The following is a 21,628-nucleotide window of genomic DNA, read 5'->3' as shown; positions in this document are numbered from 1 at the left end:
TCAAAAAATTAGGTGTGAATGGAAAACTGTACAACTGGGTGTTAGATTTTATGGTTGGAAGAACAATAGAAGTGAAAGTGGGTACAGAATATTTTAAAATATATCAAGTTGAGAATGGAATACCACAGGGAAGTGTCTGCAGTCCAATCCTGTTTAATGTCATGATCAATGATATTTTTGAGCAAGTGGAGCGAGGTATAGGGAAGTCATTGTATGCGGATGACGGGGCATTATGGATAAGGGGGCGGAATCTTGCATATATTCAGAAGAAATTGCAGGCAGCAATTAGGACGGTGGAGCAGTGGGCAGATGAATGGGGTTTTAAGTTTTCTATCGCAAAGACGCAAGGGATTTGCTTCTCTAGACGTCACAAAGAGGTTTCCTTGAAAATATATGGTCAAAAAATTGAGCAGGTTAGTGTCGTTAGACTGCTTGGAATGTGGATGGATGAAAAGCTGACTTGGCGGCAGCATATTGACAAAGTGAGGGATAGATGTAAAAGAGTCAACAATCTCTTAAGATGCCTTTCAGGAAGACACTGGGGTGCAACTAGAGCGTCACTGCTGAATATATATCAGGCCATCATGAGAGCAACGCTAGACTATGGGGGCATAGGCTATCTAGCAGCAGCAGACAGCCACCTGAAAAAGCTGGATGTGCAGCAGACACAGGGTCTGAGAATATGCAGTGGGGCATTTAAATCCTCTCCAGTAGCAGCCATACAGGTAGAAATGGGGGAACAACCATTAGGGATCAGGAGACTGAAACTGCTGTTAGCGTACTGGGTCAATCTCCAAGGGCATAGTGTTTCACATCCTGCTAAAGCCATCCTAGAGGACTGTTGGGAGCATAATGAGTCACATTTTATGAGTTTTGGGTGGATAGGAAATGTAAAGGCAGTACAAGCCGGTTTAGGTCATATTCTATTCAGTCCGACAGTCCCATACTCATGTACTCCTCCCTGGTTGTTCATAGAACCGACAATACATTTTGAAATACAGCAACAATTAAAGAAAAGGAATAGGCAGGCCTCTGCGGGAGGGGTAGCCGAAGGCTATTTGGAAAAACATTTCTCAGACAAAACGCTGATTTTTACTGATGGGTCAAAAGACCCTGATACTGGAAGAACAGGAGCTGCAGTTTTCATTCCACAATACAAGATACACATCAAGAAAAGAACCACAGACCATCTATCAGTATTCACAGTTGAGCTTGCAGCTATCATTTTAGGGTTGGAATGGATAGAAGGAAATAACCATAAAAATACACTAATAGCATCAGACAGTTGGGCAGCACTTACAAGCATCAAAACCATGAAGTCATGTAGGCAAGATCTCATTTTCAAAATACATAATCAACTGCACAGAATGAATAAGAGGGGATTAGCTGTTTGCTTCATCTGGGTTCCTGCCCATGTAGGGATAGAAGGGAATGAGGGAGTGGATATTCTGGCCAAACAATCACTCAGATCACACACTGTAGATATGGACATACCGTTATGTAGGGAAGAAGGTAAATCAATAATCAAGAAACATGTGGGTAAAGTGTGGCAAGAATATTGGGACATCCAAGACACGGGAAGACACCTTTACAACATACAGAAACACGTTGGGTTGGGAAGGAGGAGGGGCAGGAGCCGGAGGGAAGAAGCAGTGATCACACGACTTAGGATAGGGCACACAGGACTGAATAGTTCACTACACAGGATAGGAAAACACCCTGATGGCAGATGTGACCAATGTGGGCAGGATGAAAGTGTCCAGCATGTGTTGTTAGAATGTAGAGGGTATGAGGAGGAAAGGAGGACGCTAACAGCAGCGGCAGAGGAATCCAGGATGATATTAAGTGTTGGGAACCTGCTAGGAGCAGAGGCAGAAGCTATGCTCAAGCATCTTATGGCATATCTGATAGACACAGGCCTAATGGAGAGGATTTAAGTTCCCTATTTAGTTGTTTTGTTTCTTTATTTCTTTATTTTATTTTTTATTTTCTTTATTTTTCTTATTATTTATTTTGTTAATTATTATTTGTATTTATTTTGAATCCCAATTTACAGTCCCACACTCCAGTCCAGTAGGTGGCGGTAATGCACCTTTGTTGGTTTGCCAACCGCCAATAAACTCCATAGAAGAAGAAGAAGAAGAAGTCCACACTCCATTTCAGTAGGTGGCGGTAATGCACACCACAAGGTTGCTTGTCAACCGCCATTAAACCAAAGAAGAAGAAGAAGACTTAGTGCTTGCGTGGACCGATCGGGTGATAAAGCAAGATGGCGTCTGACGGAGAAGGCCTAAACGCGGGCATTATATTTCTGTATTCTTACATATATGTTGTTTAATAGAGTACACACGGTTAATAATTGTTTGTAGCAGGATACATTAGTCTGAGCGCACTTTGACACTCCTGTTTGCTAGCTTCATTTAAGGTAGCTTGCAGCTAGCTTAGCTGGCTAGTTAGCTTAGCTTGTTAGCTGCTAACAAAGAGACGCGGACGTTATTTAAACATCGCTAAGTAGGGAAGTAATGTGAGTGTAAAGTGTTGTGATTGTGTGAAAATGTGCGAAAGAACGATGGCAGAGTACGAGGGGGAACTTTGTCCAACAAAAGAGGAGAAGGAGCGACAACATCAAGTTGTGTTACACAGAACAGGTTTGTTTATTTCTTACTCTCACATCTATACTAACTTTGTATTTCATTATTAACACTTTTCTTCAATATATTGTGTATAAGAAGTTGTGTTGTCTTGTGAGGATGATGCGTTCCGTCTGGTACTTGCAACCACGTGGTTGTCGTGTTCCGTCGAATTTAACTACCCGTAAAGATGAGTTACATATCCCAGTCCATTTGTACAATAAATTCTTAAACTTCAATTCTAGTCTCATCACTTTATACAGATAGTTAATAGGACAAAATAACCTGGGAGGACTTTGCCCTTTAAAGGGGAAATCCTGAACATAATCATGACGTCGGGGCAGTATTAAGATGATTTAATCACATCACATTCATGTTCTTGTTACATGATATATGTTTGTTCTATGTTCTAATGTTAAGGGGAACTGCACTTTTTAAAATTTTGGAATCATTCACTATCTCTATGTAAGACAAGCCCACATGTTTTATTTACAACAAACTAGGTGAGTAATATAAAAATAAAACATTCCGTCTAAGCATGGGCCCTTTGGGAGCGGGCCCAAAGTGAGGCCAAGGGGGGAAAAACCCTCATAGACATAGCACACATAAACATGTGTGTAAGATGGAAACATCAATGAACACAAAGGACATTAAAGACATTAAAGGCCTACTGAAAGCCACTACTACCGACCACACAGTCTGATAGTTTATATATCAATGATGAAATCTTAACATTGCAACACATGCCAATACGGCCGGGTTAACTTATAAAGTGCAATTTTAAATTTCCCGGGAAATATCCGGTTGAAAACGTCTCGGTATGATGACGTTTGCGCGTGACGTCACGGTGTCAAAGGAAGTATTCGGACCCAATGTGTCACCATACAAACTGCTCTGTTTTCATCGAACAATTCCACAGTATTCTGGACATCTGTGTTGGTGAATCTTTTGCAATTTGTTTAATGGACAATGGAGACTGCAAATAAGGAAGTTGTAGGTGCGATCGGTGTATTAGCGGCGGACAACAGCAACACCAGGAGGTTGTGTTGTGTTTGAGCTGGATAGCAGACGAGCTACCGTGAGTACAGCTTTGGCTTCCAAACATTTGATCACTTGCCCGTACGTTTCTTGCCGACTCTGATGGCGGCCGGGGTGTCGTCGAAAGCTACAACGCCCGCCGCCGCTCCGTAGCTAAGTTAGCTTCAATGGCTCGTTAGCAACATCATTGTTAAGCTTCACCAAGCTGGAAATTATTAACCGTGTATTTACATGTTCATGGTTTAATAGTATTGTTGATCTTCGGTCTATCCTTCCAGTCAGGGTTTTTTAAAATTTTGTTTCTATCTGCATTGGAGCCTGATGCTATCACGTTAGCTCCGTAGCTAAAGAGCTTCAACGATGTATTGTCGTGGAGATAAAAGTCACTGTGAATGTCCATTTCGCGTGCTCGACTCTCATTTTCAAGAGGATATAGTATCCGAGGTGGTTTAAAATACAAATCCGTGATCCACAATAGAAAAAGGAGAGAGTGTGGAATCCAATGAGCCAGCTTGTACCTAAGTTACGGTCAGAGCGAAAAAAGATACGTCCTTCACTGCCTCTCTAGTCATTCACTCTAACGTACCTCATCCACAAATCTTTCATCCTTGCTCAAATTAATGGGGTAATCGTCGCTTTCTCGGTCCGAATCTCTCTCGCTCCATTGTAAACAACAGGGAATTGTGAGGAGTCCTACCTCTTGTGACGACACACTATTTCCGGTACAGGCAAGGCTTTTTTTCATCAGCGACCAAAAGTTGCGAAATTTATTGTTGTTGTTCTATACTAAATCCTTTCAGCAAAAATATGGCAATATCGCGAAATGATCAAGTATGACACATAGAATGGATCTGCTATTCCCGTTTAAATAAAAAACATTCATTCCAGTAGGCCTTTAAAAGAGCAGAGCTGATGCAACCAGCTGCCACTCCAGCAGTGCAGTTTCTACATACAGCTACAAAAGTAAAACAACAAAAAAATACATATAATTAACCAATAATATATATTGTGCACACGATTGCAATTCATTTGATTAAAGTCTGAATGTTGTTAAAACAGTTAGCGCCATCTTTTGACACTTCTTCCACACCCGTCCTTGCACGCTACACCGCTACAACAAAGATGGCGGGGAGAAGACGCTGTCAAGGGTGAGCCACGTAAATAAGACCACCCACAGAACGGCACATCCTGAAGCGATTTAGAAAAAATGAAAAGACCCCTTTAATGCGCCTTTTGTATGAAAATAGACCTGACCAGACTCTCGCTCATCAGCAGTGCACCTTATAATCCGGATTACCCTATGGTCCAGAAAATACGGTACCTTGAAATCGATTTATCTTCAACTTTCTCTTCTTACTTTTTTCCCCAAAATAAGAAGAGATGGACACACACACACTGACAATTTCTAAATAAAAACAAAGCATTGAGGATTTGAGGAAAAATGTAAACCTGTATCCACATGTTTACACAAAACTCACACACTCACTAAATACATTTTATACTGTAATCAATTTTAATTGAAGTTATAATTTCACTTCCTGATTCTGACTTACATGCAACAATAAGTGAAAGTAAACATTTATGTTCAATAACCAAAGTAGTCAACACTTGATTTATTAAAAGAACATAAAGGTGACTGACTTTCCTTCAGCGTGTCGTAGATGGTCTCCAATTCCTAAAGAGGAATTGTTGATGGAGATACTCCATAAAAACACCACATAGTAAAACATGTTTTGGTAAAAGTTCCTTTTGGCCCAGCCAACAACATGACCACAAAAAAGTATTTTGCATGATGACAAAAACATACAATGAATGTTTTTTAATTGATTTTGGAATTAAGATTTTTTATTTCCATGATATTGAAGTTATTGTAATGACTATCACATTACAAGATCGTGGTTAAGTTTACAGATAAATCTTAGGGGTCATAGACCATATACAAAATAAAATATGTACACACTTTACATCAGTGAGTGTAAAGTTAAGAATGCCTCAATCAATGCTGCCTCGTACTTATAAAACCTTTTCAAATTCCCCCCCATCAAATTTCCAAGTCTGTTTTTGTACTCACTGTACCACTTTTGAATTAATTTTTGGAAAAAATGAGGTATTTCCCGTGTTTTTATTGGTTGTTTTGCTACACACTTTTAACACAACACACGGAAGAACACAAATAATGTCATTGTGTTAACAGTGTCAGTCCAAAACTATTTCTCTTCTCTCTTTATCTTATTTACTTATTTACCCAACAGACGTCCAGCAGCCCCCTCACATTAAAGAGGAAGAGGAGGATCCACAGTCACCCCCTATTAAAGAGGAAGAGGAGGATCCACAGTCACCCCACATTGAAAAGGAAGAGGAGGAAGTGTGGATCAGTCAGGAGGGAGAGTGTCTTCTAGGGCAGGAGGAGGATGATGTCACCAAGTTTCCACTGACTGTTGTCTCTGTGAAGACTGAAGAGCATGAAGACAAACCACCTGAGTCCTCACAGCTTCATCACAGTCCAAGTAAGCACAACATCCACATATAATTTTATTCTCAGGGCATTCAATCCATCACAACTGGACTGTTCACTTTGTCTTAGAAGACGTTTGTCTTCTCATCCAAGTAGGCTTCATCACTTCATGCTCATAGACTTCAAGTCTTAAATCCAATCACTGGAATTTAGAGGAGAACTGCACTATCGTTCACAATCATTATAAAAGACATGACGATGGATATACATTTTTTAATCACATTCTAACTCATAAATGTAAATAAAAGTCCACTTGCAATGGAGCAAATGGGAGGTCCTCTATAACCATCCAAAAAGCACCAATAATACTCCATTTGCATTTCGTGGCTTGAATACCAACCAAGTATTAGTGATATTGTTATTATAAGTGCTAACACAGACAAACTATTTATAGCTTGTGTGTCTATGTTGGCATAACCGGCTGGTGAGCTCCTACCTCGCCTCGGTGCTGGTGAAAGATTATTCCAGATCATGAATCGTGCCTTTCACCTGGATAGTAGAAAGATGAGGACGTACTCTGACAAGTTGGTACCCTTTGACAGCCAATTTAGACACAAAAAGACGCTTGACTTCACCCCCCTATTCCGTGCGACGATTATGAATCATTCTTCATCTAAACGGGAATATAACAAGATTCTATCAGTCTGCGTCATAGTGACAGCAGACCTTGTACAGTAAGTGAAGTTTTATTATGTTTGTTGGCTCTCAGGAAGTCTGCAGTGTGAAATATTCAGTGATGTTAAAAAAAAAAAAAAAGCAAACGTGATGTGTTTTTCAAATTACTGCGCTAATGAGCAAAAATACGTAAATATTACATCTTTTTAAAAATATGCCTGTTACTAAATGACATATATACCTACTGCATGTACATAAGACCATAATGGAGGTGTTTGGATGCTTTTTAAGTTCTTTGTAGTGCGACTCTAATAGCCTCTATTGTAAGCAGACTTTTGATCGCATGTATTTACTATTTAGAATGCATAAAAAAGAAAAACGTGTGTTCTTGATAGGCAAAATAAATAAAAGTGCGGTTCCCTTTTAAGTGAAGTGAAGTATATTTATTTAGCGCTTTTCTCTAGTGCCTCAGAGCGCTTTACATAGTGAAACCCATTATCTAAGTTACATTTAAACCAGTGTGGGTGGCACTGGGAGCAGGTGGGTAAAGTACCTTGCCCAAGGACACAACGGCAGTGACTAGGATAGAACCTGGAACCGTCAAGTTGCTGGCACGGCCGCTCTTCCAACTGAGCCACGCCGGCCTTAGAAATCTCGTAAAAATCATAAATACATCCTAGAAATGTCTCAATAATTCCTTTAACAATATTTTTATTTAGGGACTTTCTAATGTAACGTGTTTCTATCTACACTTCTGTTATAATGTAATAATCACTTATTCTTCTCTTTTGTTAAAATGTAATAAGCACTTGTTTTGTTGTTTGATACTTTAGTTCTGGCTGATACTACAGATGTAGGTATCGATCCAGTACCAAGTAGTTACAGCCAGGGTCAGTATCGGTCATACCTATGCGGATACTGATATCAAAATGTTTCTAGATAATTGAATAATTCAATTTTTGTTCGCAATCATAATCAGACAAAAATGTTAGGATATCAATTGAATATTTAAATATGGCTCTGAATTAAAGGATTTGGTTTATGCCCTTAAAGTCTTCCTTTTTTACTGAGTTTGTAAACAATAACAAAATATATATAATACAAAATATCGATCAAACCGCTGTATCGACCTTATAATGATGTTATACTTGGTATTGTTACTGTCGATTTTCGTATGGATCGGTCAGTATTTGTTTAAATTTAAGAGCTTTAACAGGGTTTCCGTGGGTCATTAAAAATCATTGAATGGACTTTGCCTAAATTAAGGCCTTAAATGGTATTAAAAAGCATTAAATACGATGTCCAGAGGCATTAAAATATTCGTGCAATCGTAGGCTGGGACTGATATAAATGAAAATAAACCTAATGACTTTGATTATTGCCTTCATCAATAAATTTCTATGTCAGTGTGTTTCCTTCTTGGTCTCTGGATTTTAAACTGGACTAAGAGGTCTCACTCTGCATCACTCTCAGCTCCTGAGCATGTTAATTCCACAGTACACTTACATGAACGAAGTGAGCCTCTTGTCACTCATTCACAATCTTTGTTTCGGCTACTTGCAATTCTCCTCCACACGTTTTCCTAAGTGCAGTAGTGTTAATGTTCATGTTGGAGATGGAACTACTCATTTTAATACGATGCTGAATTTTTATGTACCGTATTTTCCAGACCATAGGGCGCACCGGATTATAAAACGCACTGCCGATGAGCAGGTCTAGTCATCGGATTATAAAGCGCATTAAAGGGGTCATATTATTTTTTTTTTTCTAAATGTAAAACACTTCCTTGTGGTCTACATAACATACAGTATAATGGTGGATCTTCGGTCAAAATGTTGCATAGATGATGTTTTACAGATCATCTTCAAGTCACTTTCTGACGGTCACTTCAGGAAGCGCCATTTTGTGGGCAGTCTTATTTACATGGCTCACCTTCGACAGCGTCTTCTCCCCATCATCTTTGTTGTAGCGGTGTAGCGTGCAAGGTAAGGCTGCAGCTAACGATTATTTTTCTATCGATTAATCTATAGATTATTTTTTCGATTAATCGGTTAATCTATAGATTATTTTTTCGATTAATCTATAGATTATTTTTTCCTTTTGCCGATTATTTTTTTATTCAAAATGAAGATGAAAAAATAAATGTAGGCCCGTTTTTTCAAAAGGCATGGCTTTTATTTACAAAAAAAAGAAGTATGGCCACTCAGTCAACATTGACAACAACATGACTAAATATTCTGTAACAATGTAAACATTTAAAACCTTTAACATTTAACAAAATTAAAAGTAGCTTATTTGCTTTTTAATGTGCAAATATAAAAGTCAACATCCAGTGCAAATCTTAATATTCTGCAATAGTATAAGCATTTCAAAAGTAAAAGTATTGCTTATTTTGCTTTAAAATGTGCAAAAATAAAGATAAACATCCAATACAAAAAAGTGCAAAACGAAATATTCTGTAACAAGAGTCTAAACATTTCAACAAAAGTGAAAGTATTGCTTATTTGCTAAAATGTGCAAAAATAAAGATAAACATCCAATACAAAAAAGTGCCAATCTAAATATTCTGGAGCACTGTAAACATTAAATATTGCTTTTAAAATGTGCAAAATAAACATCCAGTCCAACACAGTACACAATAACCAATTCTACTCATTCCAGTGAGTGACTAACAGTTGTAATGAAGAAAGGTTAGCATGTCTACATGCTTTGGTTCTTTTCTTGGTTACAATATTCCCAGCAGCTGAAAATAGGCGCTCAGAAGGGGTCGATGTGGCTGGAACTGAGAGCTAATTAGCCTTCACCTCAAGCCAGGATTGCGAGCGAGCTGAGCTGCAGTTTAAGTTTCTAGAAGGTCAACGGGCTCATAGTGATGTTACTAGTAGTTGACTGGGAGGTGTTTATTATCATTTGGGGAGAGTCCGCTGCCTGATGTTCACCTGCTAAACACCTATCTGCTCCACCCTGAAGCGCTGACTACATGCGCTCTGAATACGCACTGCTGATTGGCTGATAATGCTTCGTGTGTACCAATCAGATGGTTGTGTGGGTGGGACAATGCTGCGTGTGTACCAATCAGATGGTTGTGTGGGCGGGACAATGCTGCGTGTGTACCAATCAGATGGTTGTGTGGGCGGGACAATGCTGCATGCTGAGACAGAGGCAGACGGAGCAAAGCAGCTTGTTAAGACTTTAGCTTTAGCTTAGAAACTCGTTCGGTACACCCCCGTACCGAACCGAAAGCCCCGAACCGAAACGGTTCAATACAAAACACGTACCGTTACACCCCTAGCAGATACAAATGACACATTCATGTTTTTGTGTAATGATGACAACGTATGCTCGCGCGGACGATTGACTAGTTGATGGTTTTCTTTTCAAATGTTCGTTCATAGCCGTTGTGCTGCTATGATAGGCCATTTCCGCTCGACACAGTGTGCATACCGTATTTCCTTGAATAGCCGCAGGGGCGCTAATTAATTTAAAACCTCTTCTCACTCCTGCGGTTACCAAAACCATGCGGAATGAGCAAGCATGCTCTAATTATTTTAAAACCTCTTCTCACTCCGGCGCATACCTTATCATTAAAAACACATTTAATAAAAAAAACGTTATTATGATCTTACCTTTACTTGTAGATGGGTCCATGTGCAGCTGCTTCTGATCAAAGGCAGTCTTTCTCATCTTTCTTCAATTTTAAAAGTCTCTGGAGATATTCCTTTAATTATTACCTCCTGCTTCGATTGAAAGTCCAGTTTAGAAAACGGTTTTATTTTAGATATGTAATCCTCCATGTTAAAAGTGCAAGCAAACAATTGCTGCATGCTTGCTGCTTGTTGTCTTCTTCTGCAGTACCTGTCTCCTGCAGTACTGGTAGTCGCAAGAAGGATCACTAGCGCCCTCTACCACCTGGAGGCGGGAGTCATTTAATGACTCATATTTGACCCGGCGGAAGTGCCAAGCATGCGCTAATTATTTTGCGAAACGAGTTTGACCCGGCTGTAATTCTAGGCAGGCGAATACTATATTCCCGGCGCCAATTCAAGGAAATACGGTACAACAACATTATTTGGCCGTTTATTGAAATACTCCCACACTTTTGACCACTTTTGGCATGCTTTTCCCCCCTCGCTCGCACCGCTCGCATCGTCTTCTTTGATCGTCTGCTTTGCGCTTCGCCATGACGGTAGTGTGACGTCATTATGCGACGCGTCGACGCACAAAAACGGCGTCGACGTATTTACGTAACCGACTACGTCGACGCGTCGTTTCAGCCTTAGTGCAAGGACGGGAGTGGAAGAAGTGTCAAAAGATGGAGCTAACTGTTTTAATGACATTCAGACTTTACTTCTTTCTTTTCTTTTCTTCTTTAGTTTATTTGGAACATGAACACACTTACAGCATAATACATCAGACAATTTCATATCATTCACTTTACATCATGTCCGAAAAGCAGTAGGAAGACACAAAGCTTATTTAATCCTACCCCGTTTCCACTTCAGAGCGTTTACAAATATATATGTTACTCTTGCGTTCAAAAAAGTTCGAAAAAATAAAAATAAAGATAGCGAAGTAGTCCTGAGGAGGTATTTGACTCACTAAATTCCTTAATAAGCACTCGCGGAGATATGTCGAGATTCCATCCATCCATTCATTTACTACCGCTTATTCCCTTCGGGGGCGCTGGAGCCTATCTCAGCTACAATCGGGCGGAAGGCGGGGTACACCCTGGACAAGTCGCCACCTCATCGCAGGGCCAACACAAATAGACAGACAACATTCACATTCACACACTAGGGCCAATTTAGTGTTGCCAATCAACCTATCCCCAGGTGCATGTCTTTGGAGGTGGGAGGAAGCCGGAGTACCCGGAGGGAACCCACGCAGTCACGGGGAGAACATGCAAACTCCACACAGAAAGATCCCGAGGCCGGGATTGAACTCACGACTACTCAGGACCTTCGTATTGTGAGGCAGACTCACTAACCCCTGTTCCACCGTGCTGACTTGTCGAGATTCCAAATGATCATAATTTATTTTCACAAACAAAAAATATTCTCCGTGGTTGACTTCATAATAATCAAAATAACTTATTTAGCGGTAAATAAACTGTTCCACTCCTCACTCCTTCAACATGATTGACACACAAAAAGGGCACCACAGCTGTCCTGTCTTCTTCATTATAGGAGGAGGAAGTGGCTCACCATCAGGAGCGTGAGCAGCTGAAAACAATCAGTCAATCACAATTCATCTAAAACATCCAATAATTCATCAACATCAATATTGACATTATTTGATTTCATTGTCAAAACAATTAATATATAAATAATATAAATAGGCTCCAACATCCCGGCCCCTAGTTGTGGGCTTCAGCAAAACAATTACATAAATAATAATACGGTATTCAAAGAAGCCATAATAGAACAATACAACACAAATTAATGATGTTCTTCAAATTCAAAGTTAATTAAGTTACTTGAGTTACTAGTCAAGTCTCATCAAAGTCCATAGTCATATCAGACTATCTGAAGCGGTCCTCGAGTCATCGAGGCTGGAGAACCGAAGCCCCCCTCAGTCCATCAAGCTGCTTCCATTAGCAGGCAGAGCTTATCTATTGGTCGTTGAATCGTGTTGGTCTTGGTTTTAACCAAACACTTCTCACGAAGCCTTTGGAATCTAGAAATGTTTTTACAGTACGGCCCATAATCCATGAGTTTCTTAAAGTCCAGCACTATTTGCCTCTGCCTCATCACTGTCACAATCCTGGGCTGGTCTTCTTTGCTGTCGGACTTGAGTGGACTGCTTGGTCCAGCCCTTCTGTTTATTCTACCTCCCACTCTGAGGATACCATTATAAGATATAAGTTAGAACTTTACGCTACTTTATATTAGAAATGGCAACAGCAGAGGATGAATGTCCCATAACAACAAGATCGAGAAAAAGAAGCTTAGATAGACTATGGTATTGGCACGGACTACAGTGGCGGACGTGTGAACATTTTCAGGACATATGCAGATCCCAAATACACATCAGCAGGTACCAGAAGGTAAGAAAAGTTGGTTTTGCATAATATTGTGAAACAAAACGCCAGATAATGTCTGCTAATGGGTGCCATGTTGTGGTCCTTATACACACACCATAGTTATACTTGTATCTCTGACTAGGGTAGCTGTAATGGACTGATCCATCAAGCGGTACGGCTTCAAAAATATACTAAAACATTTGGACAGATTTTTGAGTGTCGTGTGTAATGTTCTTATTCCCCCCCCTCCACACCCCTGATTGTAAATAATGTAAATAATTCATTGTGATTATCTTGTGTGATGACTGTATTATGATGATTGTATATATGATAGTATATATCTGTATCATGAATCAATTTAAGTGGACCCCGACTTAAACAAGTTGAAAAACTTATTCGGGTGTTACCATTTAGTGGTCAATTGTACGGAATATGTACTTCACTGTGCAACCTACTAATAAAAGTCTCAATCAATCAATCAATCAATCAATTCAATGGAACATTTAAGGTGTTGTTTACTGGTGTCATATTGCAGTCTACATGTATCTCTTATGTGTGACTGCCATCTACTGGTCACACTTATCATTACACCATGTACCAAATAAAATTGCTTCGAGGTCGGTAAGCACAACCACAAATATTCCGTACATTAGGCGCACCAGGTTATAAGGTGCACTGTCGAGTTTTGACAAAATGAAATGATTTTAAGTGTGCGTTATAGTCCGAAAAATACGGTAAATTAAAATAAACCTAATAACTTAATTCTTGCTGTCATCATTAAATTGCTATGTCCATGTGTTTCCTTGTTGGTTTGTGGATTTTAAATTGGACTAAGAGGTGTCACTCTGTGCATCGCTCTCAGCACCTGAGCATGTTAATTCCACAGTAGATTTATATGAACAAAGTGAGCCTCTTGTCAGTCATTCACAATCTTTGTTTCGACTACTTGCAATTCTCCTCCACACGTTTTCCTGTGTGCAATAGTGTTGGCGACACTCGCTTTCATGTTGAAGATGGAACTAGTAATTTTAATACAACGCTGTAGTACAGGCCCCCATATAGCTGCCTGTTATGATTCTTTAATTTTGGGCCTTTTTAGAATCAGCATGTCTTCGTCCATTTGTGTCAAGGAGGTGAAATTAGGTCTGAAAACCTTTTGACAAGTTGACTTCATGTCCATTAGGTCTTTTCAAAGTGTAGAATACCATCCGCCTTAAACAGAATATTCTACTTTGAGAGTAAATTGGATCTTTTATTTTGTGTTTATGCATGACTTCCTGTCCCACACGAGCAGATTTTAGCCGGGCGGTGCAAACTGACAGATTGACTTGAAAACAAAAAACGGAACGGGTCTGTCGCCGTAGCGCCGCCGTTCCACATCCAGTGGAAATCCCTGGTTACACTTACAAACGTTTCGTGGTGAGATAAATGAAGAAACCACAAAGCAACAGGAAATACACTTTCAACCCACAGCACTCAGAGTGAGTGAACTCGACCACAAGATGGCGTCATAGCAGAGACAACAATACGAAATACAGATACAACCTAATCTTTTCTCCAAGTTTATACAGCAGGAACTGACATTAAAGGCCTACTGAAATGAATTTGTTTTATTTAAACAGGGATAGCATATCTATTCTATGTGTCATGCTTGATCATTTCGCGATATTGCCATATTTTTGCTGAAAGGATTTAGTAGAGAACAACGACGATAAAGATTGCAACTTTTGGTATCTGACAAAAAAAGCCTTGCCCCTACCGGAAGTAGCGTGACGTAGTTAGTTGAACATTTCCGCAAAGTTCCCTATTGTTTACAGTGATGGCAGCCAGAAGTGAGAGCAATTCGGACCGAGAAAGCGACAATTTCCCCATTAATTTGAGCGAGGATGAAAGATTTGTGGATGAGGAAAGTGCAAGTGAAGGACTAGTGGGGAGTGGAAGGGATTCAGATAGGGAAGATGCTGTGAGAGCCGGGGGTGACCTGATATTCAGCTGGGAATGACTACAACAGTAAATAAACACAAGACATATATATACTCTATTAGCCACAACACAACCAGGCTTATATTTAATATTCCACAAATTAATCCAGCATAAAAACACCTGCGTGTTTGTTATGCTATCTCCTAGCTACTAGCTCCCGTCCATAGAGTGTCCGCCCTGAGATCGGTAGGTTGTGAGTTCAAACCCCGGCCGGGTCATACCAAAGACTATAAAAATGGGACCCATTACCTCCCTGCTTGGCACTCAGCATCAAGGGTTGGAATTGGGGGTTAAATCACCAAAAATGATTCCCGGGCGCGGCTACGCTGCTGCCCACTGCTCCCCTCACCTCCCAGGGGGTGATCAAGGGGATGGGTCAAATGCAGAGGACACATTTCACCACACCTAGTGTGTGTGTGACAATCATTGGTACTTTAACTTTAACTTTAATAACCCGCCAATACAATTCAAACACCTGCACAACACACACAATCACTCAGCCCAAAGTACCATTCACCTAACCCAAGGTTCATAAAGCTTATATATTTAACCAAAGTTACGTACGTGACACGCACGTACGGGCAAGCGATCAAATGTTTGGAAGCGCGAGGGTGGGACCTGATATTCAGCTGGGAATGACTACAACAGTAAATAAACACAAGACATATATATACTCCATTAGCCACAACACAACCAGGCTTATATTTAATATGCCACAAATTAATTCCGCATAAAAACACCTAGGTGTTTGTTATGCTAGCTCCTAGCTTCTAGCTCCCGTCCATACAACCCGCCAATACAATTCAAACACCTGCACAACACACACAATCACTCAGCACAAAGGTCCGTTCACCTAACCCAAGGTTCATAAAGCTTATATATTTAACCAAAGTTACGTACGTGACACGCACGTACGGGCAAGCGATCAAATGTTTGGAAGCGCAGCTGCGTACTCACGGTTCTGCGTCTGTGTATCCAAATTAAAGTAATCCTGGTAAGAGTCTGTGTTGTCCCAGTTCTCTACAGGCGTCTGTGTATCGAAGTCAAAGTCCTCCTGGTAAGAGTCTCTGTTGTCCGAGTTCTTCCATCTTGACTGCATCTTTCGGGAATGTAAACAAAGAAACACCGGCTGTGTTGTGTTGCTGACTTCCCTCGCAAAATACTCCGCTTCGCACCGACAACTTTCTTCTTTGCTTGCTCGGCTTCTTTCTCCATAATGCAATGAACAAATTGCAACAGATTCACCAACACAGATGTCCAGAATAATGAGATGAAAACAGAGCTAGTTTGTATTGGCTTCAATGGGGGAGCCATACCTCTGTTTCACTGGCTACGTCACGCGCATACGTCATCATCCAAAATAATTTTCAAAAGGAAGTTTAGCGGGAAATTTAAAATTGCACTTTATAAGTTAACCCGGCCGTATTGGCATGTGTTGCAATGTTAAGATTTCATCATTGATATATAAACTATCAGACTGCGTGGTCGGTAGTGGTGGGTTTCAGTAGGCCTTTAAAATCACAGGAGGCACTGGAGCCTATCCCAGCTGCACTCAGGTGGAAGGGAATTTATCGCAATATAGATTTTAGGCCATATTGCACATACCTTGTAAAAAGTGGTCTTCTTTTCCTGTGAATAATGTTGTGAAAAGCAGTGTGTTTGTTTTCAGGCCAATTCATATAATAACTTGTTATTATATGAATTGTGAACATGTGAACTTACTGAATGCCTCATGTGACTGAGCAAATCTGGACATTTCTCAAGCATATTTGTCATTTTGTGTCCTGCAGACGTCTGTGAAGAACAACTTCTGCCTGAAAAACAGGAGTGTAGCTTCAGGATGGTGAAGGAGGATCCATCACCAGACTCACTGACCCCCCACATTAAAAAGAAAGAGGAGGAACACAGCATCAGTCAGGAGGCAGATCATCTTGAAGGACTGGTGGAGTTCCCAGTGACTGGTGTCCCTGTGAAGAGTGAAGATGATGAGGTCAAAGGTGAAAGTGAGGAGAAGAGAGAGGCGGAGCCTCCAAGCAGCAGCTCAACACAACACATAACAGAAGCTGATGGAGACCACTATGGAGGATCACAAGCAGACAAGCTCTTAGCTCCACTATCAGATAGTGAGGACACAACATCACACTCTCCTGACACTGATGATGAAGACTCTAAAGATGATAAGACATGTCACACTGACAACACTCACTTCAAATGTTCTCACTGTGACAAAACCTTTAAAAGCCATAGTCATCTGAAAAGACACAAGAGAACACACACTGGAAAGAAACCTTTTTCTTGTTCAATCTGTGGCTTATCTTTTACAAGGAAGGAAAATATGAAAGAGCACACAAGAACACATAAAGGAGAAACAACTTTTTCGTGTTCTGTGTGTGATTCAAGTTATGTACGAAGTCAAGGTTTGAAAGAACACCCGAAAAGATACACTGGGGAAAACCTTAAGTGTTCTGCGTGTAATTCAAGTTGTGTCCAAGGTGAACATTTGAAAGTACACAAGAGAACACACACAGGAGAAAAACCTTTTACCTGTTCACTGTGTAGTAAAGGTTTTGCACAAAGTCAAAATTTGAAAGTACACATGAGAACACACACTGCCAAGTGCAGCGGCAGCGATCGTTTATTGTTTCCTCTCGCCTGGACTTATAACATGGAGGATTACATATCTAAAATAAAACACTTTTCTAAACTGGACTTTCAATCGAAGCAGGACGTAATAATTAAAGGAAGACCAATGCCAAAGCTAAAAGGTTTGCATCAGACTTCGGGACAGAAGACCCGTTCTTTTCAAACGGTGTGGTACACACGAAAAGGCTGGCTGTGTGGATGTCCAGCAAGAAACCGCCTTTTCTGCTTTTCCTGTCTTCTTTTCTCTTCTTGTGACAATGCCTGGACTCAGATGGGATATTGTGACCTGAAGAATTTGCAGAGAAGCCTCATCAAACATGAGCGGTCGACCACTCACATTCAAAGCCAGATCGCGCTCAAAACGTTCAGGGTGTCCAGGATAGACTTGGCTTTGGATGAACAGCAAAGACTCAACATCAGCACCCACAATGCTAAGGTAAAAGAGAACCGAGGGATTTTAAAAGACCTCATCAATGTCACCTGCTTCCTCGCCAAACAGCAACTGCCATTCCGTGGAAATGAAGAAAGTACAGGCTCTACCAATCGTGGCAACTATGTTGAACTCTTGCATGCTATTGTTGAGAAGGATGACAGGCTAGCTAGGCATTTGGAGACATCCACTGTATTTTCTGGTTTGTCAAATGGAATACAGAATGATTTAATCGAAGCAGTTGGGGATGTCGTTAGAAATGACATTAAAAAGGAGATCAGTGCAGCCCCATTTGTTGCTGTAGAAGTGGACGAGACCACAGATGTCACAAACCAAGCTCAGATTTCTGTCATATTACGGTATGTGGCTACAACTGAAGCAGGCTGTGAGGTGAGGGAGGCGTTTTTGGGATTTGATGACGTCCGTAATGACCGACGCGCTCCTGCCATTGCTGAGTATGTCCTGGGAGTGTTGGAGAAGTATCACTGTGTTGAAAAGCTTGTAGCTCAGACCTATGATGGGGCCGCTGTAATGGCCTCAGAGCTTAATGGCGTGCAAGCTAAAATTAAAGAAAGAGTGCCCGAAGCCATGTTCACCCACTGTTACGCACACAAGCTGAACTTAGTGCTATTGCATTCAGCAAAGTGCATGCCCGAGTGTCGCGCGTTTTTTAAAACAGCTGAGGGACTAGCCTCATTTTTCAGCAAGTCCACAAAGCGCACTCACTTGCTGGATGATGTTGTCAAGCGCCGTTTACCCAGAGCAGCGCCCACAAGATGGAGCTCTAACTCTAGGCTGCTGCAGACAATAAGCATGCACCACGATGATCTGCGCTCGTTATTTCACATCATCATTGAAAATCCTGACAGCTGGGATAATGACACGCTGATGATGGCAGCAGGATACGATCAGTGGCTGTCAAAAGCATCTACATGCTTTCTCCTTATGGTATATGAGTACATTTTCAATGAGACTAGTGCACTTTGTAGAGTGCTGCAAAACAAAGTGATGGACATTGAATATTGTCTTGCACCCATCCGCGACACCATTGAAGCTCTCGAGCGCATGAGACTGGAGTTCAAAAGTTTCTGTGACCGATTTGAGAAGAAATGCAGCGCACTTGGCCTGGCAGAGAGTGGAGACAGACAGTCAATTAGATTTGAACGAAAACGAGTGTTCTGTAACATTCTGGATGACATAAGCTATCAAATGAAGGCTAGGTTTGATCATTTTGGTGAGCTGGCTTTCCTTGGTTTGGTTGATTGTTCAAATTTCAGTGAAATGTCAAAACATTTTGATGACACAAAACTGCAGAGCCTGTCAAAATATGCCAGATTCTTTGACTTTGTGCAACTAAAGGCGGATCTTGTTGGACTGTATAGCTCACAAACGGTGAGGGATGAATGTAAATCTCCTGGACAGCTTCTCAGCTTTTTGGCCCAGAAGGACCTCATCCAAACTGTTCCTGAGGCGACAAAGTTACTCCAGCTAGTGCTCACTGTTCCAGCTACTACAGCATCGGTGGAGCGGTCATTCTCAGCACTGAAAAGAATCAAAACATACAGTCGGAACAGGACCGATCAAGGACGACTTTCTTCCCTGGCAGTGATCTCCATCGAGACAGAGAGACTTTTACAACTGAAGAAAGATAAGGAAGACTTCTATAAACAAGTTATCGATGCTTTTGTTCAGAAGGAGCGGCGCATGGACTTCATTTATAAGTAAAGGTAAGACCATAACGTTTTTTTTAATTAAATGTGCTTTTTTGTGTGCTTCAGTTTATATGTGTAAAGAATGCTGGTATGAGCTTTTAAACATAACGTGTTACCTGCTGCCAATCAAATGGTGAATAAGATACTCTTTAGGGTTCATATTTTTGCAAATTTGACTGTGATGAAGTCAGTGCCTCACCAGCCATGAACCTCACCACACGTCACTGGTGACAGTTCTGATTGATAATAAAGAAAAGAAGAACAATAGGAAACACGTATTAGGAGTATGTTAAAAGCACAGCCTGTGGTGGAAAAAAAAAAAAAAATATATATATATATATATATATATATATATATATATATATATATATATATATATATATATATATTTATAAAATATATATATATAAAATACAAAATAAAAATACAATAAAAAGCTTAGTCACTCACCTATTTCTTTCTCCAGGGAAACTTTCTGCTGCGCTTCCTGCGACCACAAAGAGCGGTCCTAGTGCCTCCACGTACCCTAACCGCCATTAAACAGAAAAAAAGAAGAACGACGAAGCCAACTTGGAAGTGGTCCATTGAAAGGTTGATAGCGCGACCTCCTGTACTGTAGAATGTAGTATGGACTGTAATGTTTACAGCTGAGACCTTTATTGTGAAAGTCTGTTCCTTACTGCTGTAACAGGATGTATGGCACTTCACTAACCGGAAGTGGAGGAGATGCCGGTGTTCGACCAAGAGGTAAAATAAATAAAGAGCTCCCGGGCTAAACTGAGAATTAAGAGTCCAGTTATTATAAAGATTAGTCTATTATACTTCTCGTGTGTAGCTAATCACAACATGGTGTCAGAGTAAAAGTAATAAGACGACGAACCCGCGAGAAAAAAGTAAACTCGTCGAAAAAAAAAAAAAGGTGGGTAAGAAGTCAACAATGGAAGCGTTTGGCGTACCTACCCCGAAGATGGACTGGGATTCATCTAACCTACCAGATGCGAGATTCAAGCAACATGCAGAACTCATGTTCACAGGACCGCTCAAACAGAGAGCAGAAGAGGAAAAATGCAGCTTTCTTCTGCTGTGGATCGGCGACAAAGGACGGGACATCAGCAACACGTGGACACTGACTGAAGATGAAGATAAGTTGCTAAAAACATACTACGACAGATTCTCAGAATACCTCACCCCGAAAGCAAACCCTATATTTGCAAGATATAAATTCCAGGAGAGACGCAAGGAAACTGAGTCATTTGAGCACTTTGTGACAGATCTCAAGCTACTAGTTAAAGACTGTAACTACACAGACAGCGACGAGATGGTCAGGGACCGTATAATTTTCGCTACCAACTCACCCAGAGTGCGCGAAAAACTACTCAGCCAGGGGCCGGAGCTCACGCTCGAAAAAACGATCGATATAGCCCGCTCCCATGAGCTATCACAAGTGCAGCTAAAGGCTATGGCTAACGGTAGCCACGAAGTACACGCAATCCACCGCAAACCTGGAAGGCCAAGTTTCATAAAGGGAGCTGGCAGGCACCATGACAGCCCAAAAGTGCATGAAAATGCCTGCAGCAAGTGTGGAGGACACCACAATAAATCAACAGAGTGCCCAGCAAAAGGTAAACAATGTTTAAAGTGTCGAAAATTCAATCACTATGCAAAAGTGTGCAAAACTAAGTCCCACACCCAAGGTAGAACAGTGCACAGAGAAATCCACACAGTTGGTGAAGACAATGAATATGATAGCTCAGAACTATTTGTGGACACTGTTACTACAGAAAAAAAAGATGAGGAAAGTGCATATGCAGCCATTGGATTGGGGCTACAGAACAGAAAATTGACTTTTAAGCTAGACACTGGGGCACAAGCAAGTGTGATACCAGCCAAAGACTTTAATGCGCTAATGCCCAGCACACAATTAATGACTGCTGACCGTAAGTTAACAGGCTACGGCGGACATGCGCTGGAAGTGAACGGCTACTGCAAAATAGCAAGTACATACAAAGCTAAGTCAACCACAGAAAAGTTCTACATAGT

The 21,628-nt window shown here is 40.8% G+C and overlaps 1 protein-coding gene across 2 annotated transcripts; it reads left to right on the top strand.

Moving 5' to 3' along the window:
• The first annotated feature begins 2,213 nt into the window (after positions 1 to 2,213).
• LOC133664528 (zinc finger MYM-type protein 1-like) lies at positions 2,214 to 20,407 on the top strand. 2 transcript variants are annotated; one of them, XM_062069228.1, is made up of 4 exons: positions 2,214 to 2,648; positions 5,921 to 6,175; positions 16,594 to 19,603; positions 20,055 to 20,397. In XM_062069228.1, exons 1-3 carry the CDS (start codon positions 2,555 to 2,557, stop codon positions 19,599 to 19,601), a joined length of 3,357 nt encoding a protein of 1,118 aa, XP_061925212.1. In that variant the 5' UTR covers positions 2,214 to 2,554; the 3' UTR covers positions 19,602 to 19,603; positions 20,055 to 20,397. The 2 variants fall into 2 exon arrangements, with proteins under 2 accessions (XP_061925212.1, XP_061925213.1); XM_062069229.1 differs by lacking the exons at positions 2,214 to 2,648; positions 5,921 to 6,175 and adding an exon at positions 8,726 to 8,783 and having other exon boundaries at positions 20,055 to 20,407.
• Positions 20,408 to 21,628: the final 1,221 nt, after the last annotated feature.

This window comes from Entelurus aequoreus, linkage group LG14 (assembly GCF_033978785.1).
Source record: "Entelurus aequoreus isolate RoL-2023_Sb linkage group LG14, RoL_Eaeq_v1.1, whole genome shotgun sequence".
In the NCBI taxonomy this organism is placed as follows: Eukaryota; Metazoa; Chordata; class Actinopteri; order Syngnathiformes; family Syngnathidae; genus Entelurus; species Entelurus aequoreus.
Note: the sequence above shows the minus strand (reverse complement) of the source record. Positions and strands in the feature narration are given on the sequence as shown.

Excerpts from the sequence above, each read along its gene's own strand:
- LOC133664528 (XM_062069228.1), top strand. The coding sequence starts at position 2,555 with ATGTGCGAAAGAACGATGGCAGAGTACGAGGGGGAACTTTGTCCAACA. Across the intron at positions 2,649-5,920 it reads AGTTGTGTTACACAGAACAG|ACGTCCAGCAGCCCCCTCAC; the intron begins GTTTGTTTATTT and ends TTTACCCAACAG. Across the intron at positions 6,176-16,593 it reads ACAGCTTCATCACAGTCCAA|ACGTCTGTGAAGAACAACTT; the intron begins GTAAGCACAACA and ends TGTGTCCTGCAG.